The sequence below is a fragment of the Euprymna scolopes genome, chromosome 15 (assembly GCF_053919585.1).
Source record: "Euprymna scolopes isolate OS-2025 chromosome 15, ASM5391958v1, whole genome shotgun sequence".
Lineage (NCBI taxonomy): Eukaryota > Metazoa > Mollusca > Cephalopoda > Sepiida > Sepiolidae > Euprymna > Euprymna scolopes.
Genome location: NC_136496.1, coordinates 116,796,390 through 116,813,441, shown reverse-complemented (window position 1 = coordinate 116,813,441; position 17,052 = coordinate 116,796,390). Strand labels below are relative to the sequence as shown.

The 17,052-nt window shown below is 33.6% G+C and overlaps 1 protein-coding gene across 1 annotated transcript in view; it reads right to left on the bottom strand.

Moving 5' to 3' along the window:
• The window catches only part of LOC145294085 (acylamino-acid-releasing enzyme-like), a 118,529-nt gene that overhangs the window by 62,498 nt on the left and 38,979 nt on the right, over positions 1–17,052 (bottom strand). The window contains exons 2-4 of the mRNA XM_080141145.1: positions 14,357–14,586; positions 2,795–2,885; positions 2,371–2,449 (exon numbers count right to left, since the gene is read on the bottom strand). Of these exons, the coding sequence (XP_079997271.1) occupies positions 2,371–2,449; positions 2,795–2,885; positions 14,357–14,586 (400 nt within the window). The remainder of the gene's footprint in view (positions 1–2,370; positions 2,450–2,794; positions 2,886–14,356; positions 14,587–17,052) is intronic.

Sequence of the window (17,052 nt, the reverse complement as noted above, 5' to 3'; positions counted from 1 at the left end):
ACTAAACGTTTTCTCCACATCCAACGAAATGATGCATCCCTGTGCCTGTTTTACAAGAATTTTAATGGAATGTACTCTGACAAACTCAAAGCACTTGTGTCCCCCCCCCCTCGACATAACTACCCCCCCGACTAACCCAACAAGCAGCAAAATTCCTACCCCTACACAGTAGAGATCTCTAAATGCCGGAAAGCCTTCTACTCAAATATCTTCACTCAAATTGCTAGACTTTAGAATTCTGTCCTGGGTTTCTACTTCCTTGACTGTTCTGATATACAGAAGTTTAAAGTGTAATTTTAATAGACATCTTGCTGCTAAACTCCCTTCATAGTATCCCTGTAAATTTTGTTCCAATTAATAACTCTTTAGATCAAAGTGGCACTGTGCCTTTTTTTTTGGTAAATTAAAAAAAAAATTATCAAAACAGGTCAGGCTTGCCATACAAAATAATTTTAAAATATTGTATAAATAGTAATTTGCTAATAATGGCAAAAAAAAAACACACAGGAGATAATATTTACATATTTTTAATACTTAACTGTTATTGTTTGTTGTAATAGAATTGTTTTAATTGAATAATATTTCTAACATAACAAAGTTGATTAATTCAATTTATAATTTATTTTCAATTATTAGTAAACCCCAGTTGCCTTTAAAAATGAAGTTCATTTAAGTTGTGAGATTTATTCCACTTTAAGCTATCAGATTTATTTCCCCATTTAATTTTCAGATTAAAACGGATGTGTTTTATGCTTCCATAAATTCAAAACGTGGGTTCACATTCAGGAAAATCGTAAGGATATTGGTGTATCTTATGTGACTAAACTCTCCACCTGCTAATGCGTTTCAACCTGGCAATGCTGGGTTTATACAGCTAGTATGAGAGCACGAGCCCCCCCCCCCCCACACAGTAGGCAGATAAGTCAAACTTGGAATAATCAGACATAAGAGAACAATTTTGTCAAATAATAGAAACAGACAATTAAAAGCAGTCATATGATGAAAGTTGATTTAAAAAAAAAAAAAAAACAAAACGTTTTAGCCAAGGTGATATGTGCAAGGACAACACATGCAGATTTGTTTTAAGCAGAGCAAATAATGGTGACTGCACTGAGAAAGGCCAATGTTTATCTGATCTATGGAATATCAACTACTCAAATTTTTTTTTGCTTTTTAAATGACTACATTAGATCTAATAGGATTTGACCATGCCATAACAGTTTAGTCTGCAATAGTCAACATTAAGTGACCCCATCCCACACCTTAATGATGCATAGACACTCAACCAATTAGTGTGTCTCAAGCCTTTGACTGTACAAAGAGTGTATACTAGGGACAAATGTAGAGTTTTCTTATGGAGTTGATTAATTGTAAAATCCTTAAAACACAAAAGGAAGATCAGAAGGAGTGGAAAAGGAGAGAGAGACACACACAGTATTTATCTCTCTCAGCCCCGTCCGTGCTAAACATTGAATGGACATTTCCTTTGCTTTATAAAATACGGATGATGTTTTCTACTCGACTCCATTAATTACATAAGAGAACAGAATTCCCTTCCCAAAAAGGTCCTTCATTTTTTTGCTGTTATTCTATGTTTTTCTTTTATTTTCTCAACCCCTATTCCTCAAATAAAATTTATAAAATTTCATGTGTCAGACAGACAGACAGACAGACAAGAAAACTTTATGCTACCCAGAAAAATATCAGCTTCATGAAAAGATATTTGTTGATTAAATATATATTTCTCATTCCATGGAATTTTCACAGGTTCTGATAGTCCATAATAATTCATTAAGGTAATTCCATATTCGAATACAAATTGTCACCTTCACCCATTTTCTTTTAAATGAGGTGATTGCAGAAGATACAAAAAAATTTGATATTTCTGTTGTAGAGAACGTGAAACTCCAACTAAAATAGACTTTCTTGGCTTTTAGGCGAGGATCAAAGTGTAGTATCGTTTTTGTCTAACAAGAATATTGCAGGGTGTACATTCATGCTAAACATGCAAGAATGGTAATATATCATAAACTCCTATAAGGGTTTTGGAGATAAACCCTCTACATAACAATGCGACTTAGAAGTAGGTTCTAAATTTTATTCACTTTATAACATTTATTCAAATACACTTAATAAAAGGTGGTAGGATATTATCGCAATATCTGTGTGGCAGACATCCATAGACTGCACGACCACAATATACAAAAGATGAAGGATATAATGGAATTTGTAGATTCTACTAATTAAAATAAAGACTTATTTACATGTCTTTACCAAAGAGCGTAATTGTTTTTATTAGAATTAAAAAAACCATGTTCAAGTTGAAGTGAAAAATAAAAAAAATTAATTTTGATTTTCTTCTATACTTACCATCTGGTTCGTATATTTTTCCATGGATTTCCTTGGCAAATGCATCAATATTCCAAACTTTATGAGTCTTATCCCAAATCTGAAAATTTAAAAGAAATCCTATAATACAAGTGCAAGCGTTGATGTAAACAGAGCAAGTTGCAGGTTTTAGTGATGCATATTAATGGCAGACGTTGCAGGTGATAAATGCTTGGCCAAAGTAAAACGTGGGGAGGGCATAGAGAATTTAAAATCTATCCAGACAAGTCAGCCCTTTCTCTCCGAAAAATTTTTCGGAAGTTATATATCATTTATAAAAGGCACAAGAAAAGAAGATGAAATGTTTTCATATACATTCTTAAAACTTATGTGAGGGCACATAATCGCTAGTTTTATTTACATACATGCACCAACCTCCTCAGCTATCGCATAGCATCTTCCTCACCTCAATGTAATCCTTTTCTTCTCCTTTCTGGTTGGTCAATCTGCGGATGATGCACCTTAAGCGACCAGAGGGAGACTCCTTGTTCCACAACCTAAAAAAAAAAAAAAAAAAAAATTTTTTAAATATCTTTTACTAATGGAGAGTTAAGAAAATCAGAGCAGAGGCAATTCAAGACATGAGATTTTGCGCGTGCATACAAAGTTTCCCAATATTGCTTCAAATAGAGATTAATAACAGTTACCTCAAGCAAAAGAATCAGTGCAGCTGAGATAAGTTGGTCCTGCAGACGAGCCTTGTTCTGACATTTGGAAAATTTAGGTTAACCAATGAAGCTACCGAAAAATCTTTTGAATGAAGATGGATATAAACAATCTTTAAAATTAATTTCTTAATTTTACTTAAAAACAAAATGTAAACATTTTAGAAAATTTAAAATAAAAATGGCTTGTAAAGAAAATTTTTTGTAATTAAATGAAAAATATTGCAAAATGTTTACATAGCTGGTTCTTTGGGATAATAGGGGCGCCTCAAACCCCCCTTAAAAACAAAAACAAAACAAAAAAAAAACAAAAAAAAAACAAGCGAAAAAAGCTTTAGTGTTTTTACTTTTTTAAAGCATTTTTTTTTTTTAAGTTTGAAACAGAAGGAGTGGCTAGTTGTTAACTTAGAACAACAAGGGCGCATGGCGGAAATTCTTCAGGGTTTAAATGTACTGTAATGCTTTTGGGTCGAACAACGTTTTTCAGCCGTCATATTTACTTGCCTCTCCATGAGAGCAGAGTTAGACACAAGGTCGGTTTTTAAGGTAGAGAAGCATTTATTACTAAAAAAACAAAATGGTGAAATATAAAAGCAAGTTAAGCTAAAAATAAAAAATTAAACAATTCAAAGAATTAAAGACAAAATTCTAAGAAATTTCAAACATTTATTACTATAAACAATGAGGAAGTGAAACTAAATAAATAATTGCAACCAAAGGCAAGAAAAGTCAACGTAAAAGGGTCAATGATAGAAGCACCGGTGTCACATATCACGTGACCTAACTGTTCAGATTTTTTAGAACGAGGCCCGTCTGCAGGACCTACTTATCTAAGCTGCACCCAACAATCAAAATGCATGGACATGATGATCAATGCCTCAAAAACAAAGATCCTGTTAGCTAACTACCTTCTTTCTGACTGTATCCCTATCATTTTCAACATAACTTGTTGAAGAAGTCCATTTCAACTCTTTTGGCTCAACTTTTACAGCCATAGGGCAATGCAATGATGAAATTGCAATCTGTATCAATCACGACTGTGCAGCTTTCTACCTCAAGAGTAGATTGTGGTCTCGATTAAAGATCAAGCAAAAATAGCTTGTGAATATACCAAGCATATATAAATGTCCAATCAAGACTGAATATGTTACACTGAACACAGTAGATGTTTCGGCTTCATCTTATTTTATTCCTATTCTAGTGTACACATTATGGTGGTTTGCTACAGTACATAAGAGTCAGGGTTTCTTATGCAGAAAGTCGACATCTATATTGCCATGTAGTAAATAACAGGTCTTACACTTCAACACAAAAAAGGCAAACGGAAAACAATTGGAAAGAGGGTTGCAAAACTAGCCCTCGTATAAAAGTCTTCCCACATTCAAAGCTTTCAACATCTATCGTGTACGGTGCGTCAGCATAAATCCTAAACTGTACCATTCATAGTAGAGGCAACACCACTAACATCATGGAGACTCTTCTGAAAAATATACTTTGCTAGTTTAGACATTCTTTGATGGCCTGATAAAGTCATCAGCAAATTGGTGGGCTCCAACCGCACCTGCTGGTTAGTTTAGTTTTATGGCATATCAAATTTGGTATTTTGCTAAAAGTTTTCAAGCTTCAAGTTCTTTATATTTTGAAATATTTGGTCATGGTGTTTAGTTTAATGTTTTTGTAAAGGAATATTGTTTTTGACTTTGCAGAACATGATCAAGATTTGCAGTTATCTTTAACACAATATCTATGGGGGATCTATGGTCATCCTTGTCACTACTTAAGAGTTCATGTTTTCCTTAGCTAGGATCCAGTCACCATAATACCACATTCACTCCAGGGATTATCCTACTTAAAATTCCTAAATCGATTAAAAAAATTAAAAAGTTGGGTCAATATCAAGATTCTTTCCAAATCCAAAAACCTTTACAATGATGGCTTCTATAAGTTTTCAGGGGTGTTGAAAACGAATATAAAATTTAAAAATAGCACAGAAATAGTTTTCATGATATGAAGAAATTACTTTTTCAAAAAGTGAGGACCACTTTTCTGCATAAATTTAACAGAAAATGAGCACCTATTTTCTAGCTACCTTGTGATAATTTGTTTTTTTTGGGGTTGGCTGAAAGCTTTTGGTAAACCGTTACTTTCCACCTTAATCACCTTTAAAAGGACCTGTGAGTTTTAGGTATGCTGAAAACGAATATTGCGTTTAAATTTGCTGTAAACAAGTGTTCCAGATATTGAGCAATGTAATTCCTTGTTATCAGTCGTGGCCATTTCTGTACATGTGTGCATCAAAAGTATTCTTTAAAGGCGATTGTTAAGGTGGAAAGTAAGTAAAAATTTACCAAAAAGGTATTCAGGCAGCACAACAAAAAAAAAAATAAATAATAAAAAAAACAATTATCACTAGGTGGCTAGAAAGTGGGTGCTCATTTCACATTTATACAGAAAAGTGATTTCTTCATATCATGAAGACTATTTCTCTGCGCCACTTTTAAATGTTATACTCGTTTTCAACACTCCCGAAAACCTATAAAAGGTCGTCATTGTTAAAGTTTTTGAAGTTGGAAAGAATCTTAACATTGACCAAAGTTGTTTATATACAATAATTTAATTGACATGGTTGAGGTGGAAAAAAAAAAAAAAAAAAAAAAAAAGAAACGGGTGTTAGGAAGACTCCCTACCCTTTCTAAATGACTATTAGATTGCATGTCCCATTTGCAAATATTTAAATCAAGATATGATACTAAACCTTATGTTTAGAATCCTTATTTCAATTTTCAAAATCCATTATATGATTTTGAACATAGAAAAAACTAAAATTTATGACTTAAGCTTTACAGAAAGTTGCTATTCAGTGAATTTTGCTGAATTTGTGTAATGACTGGATAAGATTCAATGAAATCTGAAATATTTGAATTTTCAAATGGGGGAATTGCCTATATTATGTCTCCCTTTAAAATATGCAAAGAAACTGTCTCCCTTTAAAATATGCAAAGAAACTGTCTCCCTTTAAAATATGCAAAGAAACTGAAAATTTGGGAATTATTAATTCAAATTTAACAAATCCAAGATATCTGAATTCTTTCTCTTTTTAATCCATTTGCATAAAACTAAAGTAAAATGAAATATAACCCACTTTATGACCCTTATGTCTAGCAGTTGTGTTAAAAAATTTATAATCTGTTTAGAAGTGAATTTTGTACAAATATATACACATATATACATAATTTTATATAGAGACTAATTAAAAAATACAGCCAAAATAAAAATACAGAACAAAAAAAAAAAAAAAAAAAAAAAAAAAATAATAGCATCAATGTTTAGTGTGTCTTAGATTAGGAAGCCAATATCTTCAGACAGCCTGATCTGGTAACATGAATCTGCTGGTTGGAAGAAGTTGCATATTCTGAAAGTTTTGAACACAGTAATTATATAAATTTTGTTTTACCAAACGAAAATTGAAAATTTTTTTTTCAAAATAGAGCTGAGAAAGTGACCTATGAACTGTAAAAATTGTTTGAAATTTGGTCGCAAAATGAGTGGTGAAACTTTAAATCAGTTCTATACGAGTAAAACTAACAACCATATATTCAAAAACGGTAATGTTTGAATGATATTTTCTTTATAAGTTTTGGTTTCAATTCAAGCTGATGCACCAAAGGCATATGGATACATTTTTTTTTTTTTTATATCATAACTTCATAATATATAAGAATAGATAGAAAATTGACTATAATAGTATATATGAAATCTGCATAAATTCAAATATCATTAAACATACTTTATGACTGGACTATGCCGGGCTTCCCTGCTAGCTTAGATAAATACTTTCGCAGTTTTAACAAAAAGGCTAAAATAATACCAGGGTGTTTATACTGAACATCCACAGAATGCCAACATCAATATATTACATATGAAAGAGTCCACTATGGAATTTCCACAGGTCCCACTAGTAAATATCTTTATTTCTACAAACGAATTCTACTTCGCCTTTTCACTCCCTTTACATAAGAGTAAATATAACCCACTTTATGACCCCTTATACCTAACAGTTATGTTCAATAATTTATAATCTGTTTAGTAGCAAATTCTGTATATACAAATATAAACACATACCTAATCTTATATAAATAGACTGATTAAAAAATACAGCCAATGCCAGCACATAGGTAATTTTCCTCTCATTTTTTATGCACCAATAATGGGCAAAACTCCCAAACAAGATAGAGCGCCAGGTTTCCATTTCCAGGTGTGTATGCGTCTCTAAATATAATTTATAATCACTTAAATATTGCGGTATCAACACATACAAGACCCATCCAATCTGATACGGTGTTCACAGACCAATCAGTGTCCCCATCTACTTGCTTCCCCATGATGGCATAATTAAACACTTGGTCAATTTTTTATGTGGGGAAAATCCAGTTCCCAAAAAAGGGGCACTCTAGACTAAGACAAAAATAAAAATAACCTCAGTGTAGACGGATCTCTCCTTTACTGACAGAGGACAGAATAGATACTACACATTGTCTAGCCCAAAAGATCATGAGAAAATTAAGCAGACATTAATTGTAAATGGGTCAAGTCTTTTGGAAGATTTGGTTCAGTAAATTCGGATTCAAACAGAAATGCAATTTTTTTTTATTCTTTAAAAAAAGAATTTTACCCAACTCCTTCAATTCACAAGTGCATTTTTTTCCCTGACTTCCATCTATAATTGAATGATCACTGAATTATCATGGAAGAGGGGTGGGTGGGTAAGAAAAAAAAAAATTTTTTTAATTCTATTGACCAAATGATTTAAGCACAACTGGCATTGAATCAGAACCCATGATCACTATTGCTTTAAACCCTGGACCGTATATTACAATTAAAAATAATTGGTAATTTATAAGTTATAAAAAGGAAAACATTGTTAGGCATGATATTCTGTATGTAAAATAAATATAACTCAAATGACTTTGTAACAATGTATGTAACCCACTTTCCGGTTTATGACATCCAGTTGCGCATGCGCGCATGACCTGCGCACTGAAATATTAACATCATTTCGAAATTATTTTAACATGGGAAGAGTGGGGTTTAAAATAACTTAAACGTAATACAGAGATGAACGGTGTAAAAAAAAAAAAAAAAAAAAAAAAAAAAAAAAATCAAAATTTGAATTGAAGTATAAGTATTATGGTATCTGTTCAGTGCACATTTACCTATAAATATGGCCAACCACTTATAATTCAGTAACTAAATTTTTTCAAAAATAATCAATTAGAATAAACAAAACGACTCGTAGAAATCTATATTCTTTTTAATATACTTTCATAGAAATGTTTGTTAAAAAAAAAAAAAAAAAAAAAAAAAAAACTATTTTCTTTATGTCACAAGTGTCACGCTCATACATGAATTCTATAGCTAATACAACATACTGACTCAACGGGTCACTGGTAATCTAGTATAATTATAAAACTCAAATGACCTTGTAACGAGTGATGTAACCCACTTTCTGGTTTATGACATCCGGTTGCGCATAAACATTAACCCATAGCAACGTAAACAAATCACTTTTGCAGATTTTGACCTGCGCACTGAAATAGTAACGTTATTATTTCGTAATTATTATTTAACATGGGAAGAGTGGGAGTTTTTTTATCAACTATTTATTACAACTATACTGTCGCTATTTTCTTACAACTAAACAACTTTAACCTGTTGACAAACATAATTGTAAAAATCCAAAACTATTACTACTACATCCGTCCCTTTTCCTTCCTTTTATTTTTTGTTTACATTTCTAGATACAAAATAGTTGTGAGAACGGTGAATTTGTTGACACATTTACTAATCTGTCTCAATATTAGTTTTATTTTATTTATTTATGTTTTATTTTTTTGCTTCAGGTTTTATTAATTATTTTTGAGATTTTAAGTTTCTATAACTTGGTTGAAGGATTCCAATATGGGTTTTTCATTCTTATATTTCTCATCGGTAGGTTCATATGCATTTTTGCTGCTCAATGACTTTCGTCTGCGTTCGATTCGTAAGAAAATTATGTTTGATTTTCGATTTTTGAGCGACTATTCGGAAAAATAGGCAACTTTACACCAATAGGGAGGATTTTTTTTTCATGTTTGAGTGATCCATCCGTGATTTTTCATTTTAATATACTTTCATAGAAATGTTTCTGTTATGTAAAAAAAAAAAAAAAAAAAAAAAAAAAAAAAAAAAACTATTTTCGTTACGTCACAAGTGTCATGCTCATACATGAATTCCATAATATACTGACCCAACGGGTCACAGGTAGTCCATATATAAGAAAAACAAAAAACAAAGAAAACATACAAAATAAACATTTCTCATAAAATTTGAAAAAGTTATATTTGATCTTAGTGTAGGGCTTTGTTTTGAATTGCATCCCTAGATAGACAAACCATAAATCTAATACAAAGATCATTGATATGATAAATGAGAAGCTCACTCAATCGTCCTGATTTTCAGTTTAGAAGTTCAAAGGAAACAATTATAGGTTTTATTTCCACTCCATCCAAAGTTAAAATTACGGATAACCCCAAGAGAACCGTGTTTTATTAATACATCTTTAAAGTGGCCTAATTGCCAATAACCAGATGTGCCTCTCGGGACGAGGAGGGGATTTTAAAAGCCAGCAACCTAGAGGAAATGCATTGTCCTAAGAAAAAAAAAAAAAAGCTTTGGCAGTCCAGTTAGCATAGTATGATGATTCAGGTGATTAAAAATAATTTAACTCTTTCTAACGGGGAGAATACAAAGCCTGTGTGGAATGGACCTAGTGTTACATGATAAGGGCTGTTCCCTTTTCATGTAAGTATAAAAATAGGGAATTAGTTAAATGTAAATATGAAATAGAATAGACGAAATTCGAACCTCATAATTTAGGTTTAGAAATAGATTACAAGAGAGAATTAGAAAATGGAATGTAAAAACAAACCATTGTTTAGATTAGAGATAAAATAGTTTTAAAAGGAATGTGCACTTGTCAATTCTGTTATGAAATTGAATTGAGGAATGCAACTATAGGATAATTTAATAAACATGTTTTTAACATATTGGAAATATAGGTTACTGGAAATATAGGTTAAAATTCCTTTTGTAAACAAAGGAAAATGTTTTGGACACGCATTTCCAGAACACGTGAAAGACATGTTTTAACATGTGTATGACGTCATAGAAAATGGGAAGTTCTCGATATAGTTGGAAACTTTAGAGTTAAGCAGAGAGAGTGAGGACGACAGACGACAGTCTGGAGTCCAGAGATGGACAGTCGAATGTCTGGAAGCGAGACTTTGAAACGTCAAATGTAAAACTTTGAATTCCTGACTAAGAAAACCACCGACTGGTCCATGGAAATAAACGCATCATGTGTTTTTATAAACGTCGTCTTTGTGTTGTAATTCTACCAAAAGGTAAAGTGAAATTGTCATTATATGTCTTATATATCCTGTGTTTTAAAATGTCTTCACATACACAATGTCTCTACATCTCATATCTACAATGTGAACACTAAGACTGTCTCAACACTGTCTCCTCACTCTAAGAGCTTCTACTTCTAAGTATGAACACATTTTATATATATGAATCTCTTCATAACACGAACACAACATCTCTCTTAATAAGACTCTCTAAGACTCACTTTTAGTAAGACTTCCTAAGAATAATAATAATAATAATAATAAAAATGAAACTTATATAACACTAGATGCACAGGACCAGCACCATACCTCAGTCAATAATCTCAACAATGGTCAAAACTGTTAGATTTGGTGAAGGACCCCTCCCCCCGGCTGATTATTTTTGTAATATAAGATATTGGTAAAAAAAAAAAAAGTATTTTCATAAAAAATACTTGATTTTTGTTTAATGTGAAAATAAAATATTAAATACTTGATAATATAAAAAGATACAATTCTAAACTTGCAAGGACAAAACATTTTTTGATTTTGTGTTAATCTAAAATACACAGGGAACAAATTTCAATCATACACCGTTTGTGATACCATTCACGCTTCTTTGCCCAAGTGTTAGGAATTAAGAAAAAAATTTAGTAGAACAATGGAGAGGAAGTATTTCACTACACATACAGGGAGTTTAAGTGTGGCAGTGGGTTTTGGGTTAGTTTGAGGACAGTCTTGGGTTTGTGACTCTTGATGACAATTATAGTTGCAAGTTGAACACATAGCTCCGAGCAGAGGAGGAAATGAATTGATCAACTAATGACAAAGAACTCAGCAAACGACTACTCAGGTAGACCATAGCATGTAGAGGATATAATTGATAAAATAAATGTACTTTTCAAATATCTATTTACCTTCAGATTAGTTTCAAGATTGTAAATGTATATTGAAGTGTAATATGTAACTATCTTGACCTAATAGGTCATAAGTCACTAAGCAGGAAAGACAAGAAAAAAAGACAAGAAAAAAAAAAAAAAAGACTATTAGTCTGACTATTATGACACTAGAACAAAGTATACCTTTGTTCTGCGCATTTGCACATGAAATACAAGATCAGGCATGGTTGTGAAAAACTAGTGCATGAGGGTCTACAATAAATGCCCAAGCAGCATTGTTGGCATTCCCCAGTAGAGGCGTCTCAAACGATTATTAATAGACCCCCTTCTAAGAGAAAAGGTGAAGCCTGGGAATGTAGATGTAGCAAAGCCACTTTTCGCATGATTGTCGAAGACATATCCACAACTGGTATTAACAACACTTACTGCATTTTAAATACGAGTGCTAACTTTTTTTGATCATCGGATACTTTTCACAAGTCTTAATATTCCATATTACGTAGTATGGATTTTAAAAATTTTTGTTTACAGATCAATAAAATAAAGATTTGGGCTGATTTGCATATGACACGATATGGGTGCAAAAAACATTTCTTTAAGATGTACTTTGCTAATTTTTAGTGTATTTGAATAGTTTCATGAAAAAAAAAAAAAAAAAAAAAAAAGGGCGGGAAATTTTAGCAAATTGTTTCCTTATTTGCATGTACAAGTTTACTCTAGGAGGTGGTTAAAATTTTAATTTACTTATTAAATAAAGCTTAATTTTGTTGATTTCAGATTAAATCTGTATAGTACAGAAAGTGTGCAGAAGAGTCTACTTTAATGGCATGGCCAAGTTAAAAGAATAGATGAAAGTTCTTGGATTAGTAAATGTAGAGCAGTTGAAGTAGCAGTTTACCTTCATATTAGTTTCAAGAATGTAAATGTATATCTAAGTGTAATATGTAACTATCTTGACCCTAAGTCACTTAGTTTAAGAGAGAAAAGCAGGAAAGACAAGAAAAAAAAAAAAAAAAAAAAAAATGGGTGGGATTTTGCCTCTACATGGATGAATCAAGGTATTTACATTGATAGGGTACAAAGGCACTAAGTTTGGAGCACATTTCATGGAAATACTTGTAAAACAAGCACAAGAATACAATTGCAGTGATGTGACAGGCTGGCGCTTAGCAGACAGTGCAAGACTTGTTAATTTTTTTTTTTTTAGCACCTCTTTATGAGAGAAAAGCCAATGATTGGTGTACCAGCCCAATAGATTTTCCCCACTGTCTGCCCACGCAGGGACCTGGGGCTTTCGATTTTGGGCAGAGGGGGGGGGGAGTTTCCACCCCATCCACATACCTCACTATATATATGATTGTCGTGCTAAAATTAATCAGTTGGAGTAGAAGTTGGGATTCGAGAAGAACAGACCGTATAGAGACATGACGCTTACATCTTCCTCATCCAACCGTCTGTCGCTGTGTGAAGAGATTTGAGACTTTGGAAAAAACTTACTAAGACCGAATGATATTTGTAAAAACATTTGTACATAAGTTTCAAAATTAACACTGTAGATTAGTCTACATGAGGTGTCTTTCTCCCTGCCTGCTGCTTTGATATTCGCTTTCAGCATACCAGATTTCATGTAACAACCTCAGAGAAGACTAGACTACACGAGCCAAAAATGCAGATAGACAGGGGTCCTTAACCACCTTCTCACGAGAGGGGTTACACAGTACATGGCGAAACGATAAGATTCTCGTCCTAAAAAGTTTTATTTTAAAATTTATTGAAAAAAGTCAATTCAGGTAACTTGATTATGTAGTAGAGCTGACATCTATTCCATGTAGTTGCCTTCAGCCTCAATCACCGCCTTGATACGGGTTCGAAACTGAGAGCATGTCCTTTCCACAAGTGCTGGCAGGAGCTTGGCAGATGGCAGTGACCAGGCCAACTTTGGTGTTATGGGAGGTCATGTTCTCGATGTATGGCCAAACAAAGTCCAGTGGGTTCAGATCAGGGGAGGACAGGGTACAAAGTCATAGTACCCCTGAAGCCTCGTTGGTTTTGCCAGTAGCCACCTGATTACACCAGAGGATCAATACACTCATCAGCACATCCAGGTACACTTTGGTGTGGTTTCAAGTGAGGGCTACATCATGCCACCTCACATCTTTGAAGTCTGCTTTAAAGTCAACACCAAAGATCATAACTGTGACTGGAAATAGTTTTCATCGCCCTGGGCATGTCCGTGTTATTCGTGGCAACCCAGCAATACATTTTAAGTGTACTGGAAATGGTCCTGTTGTCAAACCAATGGATTGGTAGAGAACATGTACAGCGGTGCATCTCGGATCTCGCTTATTGTGTCATTTTCAGACATGATAGAAGGTTCCTTTCGCTCTTGGAATTGATACATAACTGGCCAACCAGTAGATTGTCTGAAATTGGGTGGGGGAATTGTATTTATGCAGTTTAGGGACTGTGCTATTTTTTTAGATAGTACTAACAGGGGAGTAAGGGGGGGGGCTCTGCCCGGGCATAAAGTATGCTTAAATATTTTAATTTGTCCAGATTTTATATAGAGTCATGATTTCAAAAGTAAAATGTACTTGAATGCCATCAGCTAAAATCGAAACTGAAACCAAAAGCAAAACTGTAGCATTCAAAGCTGGTGACGTTACCACTGTACCAATGTGGCACGCATATGGACTGATTAAAAATAAACGAAGATGAATGTACAAAAAGGTGTCGCAATTTTTTCCAATTTTTACCCTTTTTGACCTCTTAACTATTTTAACTAAAGACCCATAAAAGGACAGTCCATAATTTGAGGTCCCTAGCACCGCTCTACAACTTAGTTTCGGAACAGATAAAAATTGTCTCTTTCCGAATTTTCTAAGTAGCTTTTGCCTTACATTGTTAGGTGAAAGTACAGCAGGGTCCCATAAGCGACAAGTTCTTAAATTTGCCACAAAATCTTCAATATACTTACTCTTTATTTAATTCAGAAGGTGGAGTTCGATGAATGAGCGAATAATTCCCGTCAACATGCGTGAAAATATGGCTTCGACTAAACTTTACTTGTTCTTGTCTGTCGATGTCGCGCTGTGTATATTCGGAGCGGACTACAATCTGAGGAGATGAAGACGACAAGCTGAGCTTCGCGCTTGTCACGACAGGGAATTTGGAATACTCCTTATAGATGGAAATGGCTTCTTCAACCTAGAAAGGAAAAAAAAAAAATTTAAAAACATTCAGATAGATACGGTTAATAATCTATTATTAATCCATTTCAATGCTAATAAAAAAAATAGGTCACTTTTGACCTTCAGATGTATCTTGTTGAATGACACAATCACGTTGACACTGGTTCCCGCCAGATCACAGAAGTTAAGCAATGATGAGCCTGGCCAGTACCAGATGGGTGACTATTTGAGAAGGCTAGGCACTGTATGTACCGTGCCGAGTCAAAAGAAATTTCCAGGTTGGTATGTGGAGGCACATTAATTCACTGGGAGAGATGCACCTCTAGTCTTAGTTAAGACATGCATCTAAGAAAAGGTAACTGATGTCAGCAGCAGAGTGTTGGATGGCCATGGAGGATGAATGTCTAGCAGATCAACGGTTCTATTGTATCAAGAGTTACGTCATTCAACTGCAGCTATGCAGATGATCTAAAGACAGCAGATAGGTGCAAACAGGCGAGTCAGATGCCACTGCACTAATAGCAACCTGCCATTTATTCTGCCAAGTTCAAATCATGAGATGTCTTCAGAGGAATCGGACCAACAATTAACTGAAGCCTATGGAGAACACTAACTATGATTTCATCTATGGCATGAACATGCCACGATACGAGAAGATCTTGTTGAACTCGAGAATCTTTAAGTAATTTTGAACGGAACCTTTTATTTAATCCATGGAGTTCACGTTCCCATTCCACCACTCACGAATGGATATGAATCTTAATTTGCAATTGTTTTATCACAAGGAAGATCGGGCATTAGCTGTCAGTAGATGCCTGTGGTAGGTATCGCTGATCACTGGTGGTTAGTGAGGTTTTGAGGCAGTAACTTGCATCTGCTGGTGGACACTGGCTGTCTTTCCAACTGTCATTAGTCTCCATTGGACTACTCCAAAATGAAATTGTCTTCAGTGGCAAGTACTGCTGGTCATAGACGTTTTTAGGCAGTTATTTGTATTTGGTTACTGTTGGTCATTATTGATCATGACCAATGTCTAACCCCATTGAACTGAAATTGCTTGCCTTCAATATTCATGCTCTGTCATCCATTGTATGGTACCATTATTCAGTGGCAGGCACTGTTGGTCACGGACAGTTATGACAATGATTAACAGTGATTTTTAAGTGATTAACGTCACTTCTTGACAAGGGCAAACACCGGCGGAAAATTACAGACCTTTTAGCTATGATATTCAATGTTAGAAAAAAAAAAAAAAACTCATTAATAGTCTGTATTCTGCTTAAGTACCCATTCAGGGTTTGTACAGATTTTCAGTGTCCATTTTCAAGGCCTTCTCCAAACAAAATTAAAGTTTTTCAAAACAACTTGTGTTTTGTTTTACAATCCACAGCGATTCGAAAAAAATGGTAAAAAGTCAAACATAACAAATAAATGTTACCACAGCCAATAAAAGTTACTTTGCGACATACCTACATCATTTTTCTGTGTTTTTAAGTAGTTTTAAATATTTTTGAATTCATCTCAAATATTTACTCTTTACAGCTTTTAAATGGTGGGGGTGGGGGATCCTGCCATTGGAGAGTCCCATCCGGACAAAAGTTTTTGGGGGAGAGGGATACAAAGACATAAAGAATGCCATTTTCAAGGCCTTTTCAAGAAATTTTCCATATTTTTAAGGTAATAGAAATAAGGCCTCTTTAAGACAAGTGAAAATTCAATGAACCCTGCCATTTGTGAATTGATAAGTCATGAAGACGACTGCTATGATAAGGTCTTAAATTGTTAGATGAAAATACAGAATAAGTTTAAAATCATGCAGAGTGTGCATAAAAGATGTTGCAAGACTAATTTTTTTATCTGCGTTTTTTTTTTTTTTTTAAATGGGTTTAAATGTGAAAAAAAGAAGTGGAATAAAAAGAACAAAAAATTAGAATAAGGTGTTGGTAGGTTAAATTATTTGGAAGCGACACTGCAAAGTAAAAAAAAACAAAAAAAAACCGATCTGGTTAGGTTCAAGTTCTGTAGAAACACCTCTTTTTGATCTATTCTGAAAACGGCTACTTTCACAAAATTTTAACTGGACTCTTCTGTTTAACTGTAAATGTAAACTAATCTTAAGTGAAACTCTAGCTAATTTTAAAAATAGTCGATCTTCAAATTATCAGATTTGATGGTGTAGGATGATGCCATTTTGTTTGGTTTGTAGGGAGTTTTTAACCATTCAAAATTCCTTTCTGATAAACGTATGTGAACATATAATGCAATCGACCAGGACTTGAAGGGAGGGAGGGGGTCCCTATTTCAAGCATTGTAAATGAAAGAACTAATGTTAAATTCATCAGAATAAAAAGGCAACACTGATTACGTAAGTAAAAAAAAGGAAATATCGATAAGAGATACAGAAGTGAGAAAATAATTAGCGACTAAATATGCTACCAATGTTAAATACAACTCGTTTTGGAATGCGACTCAGAATTATAAA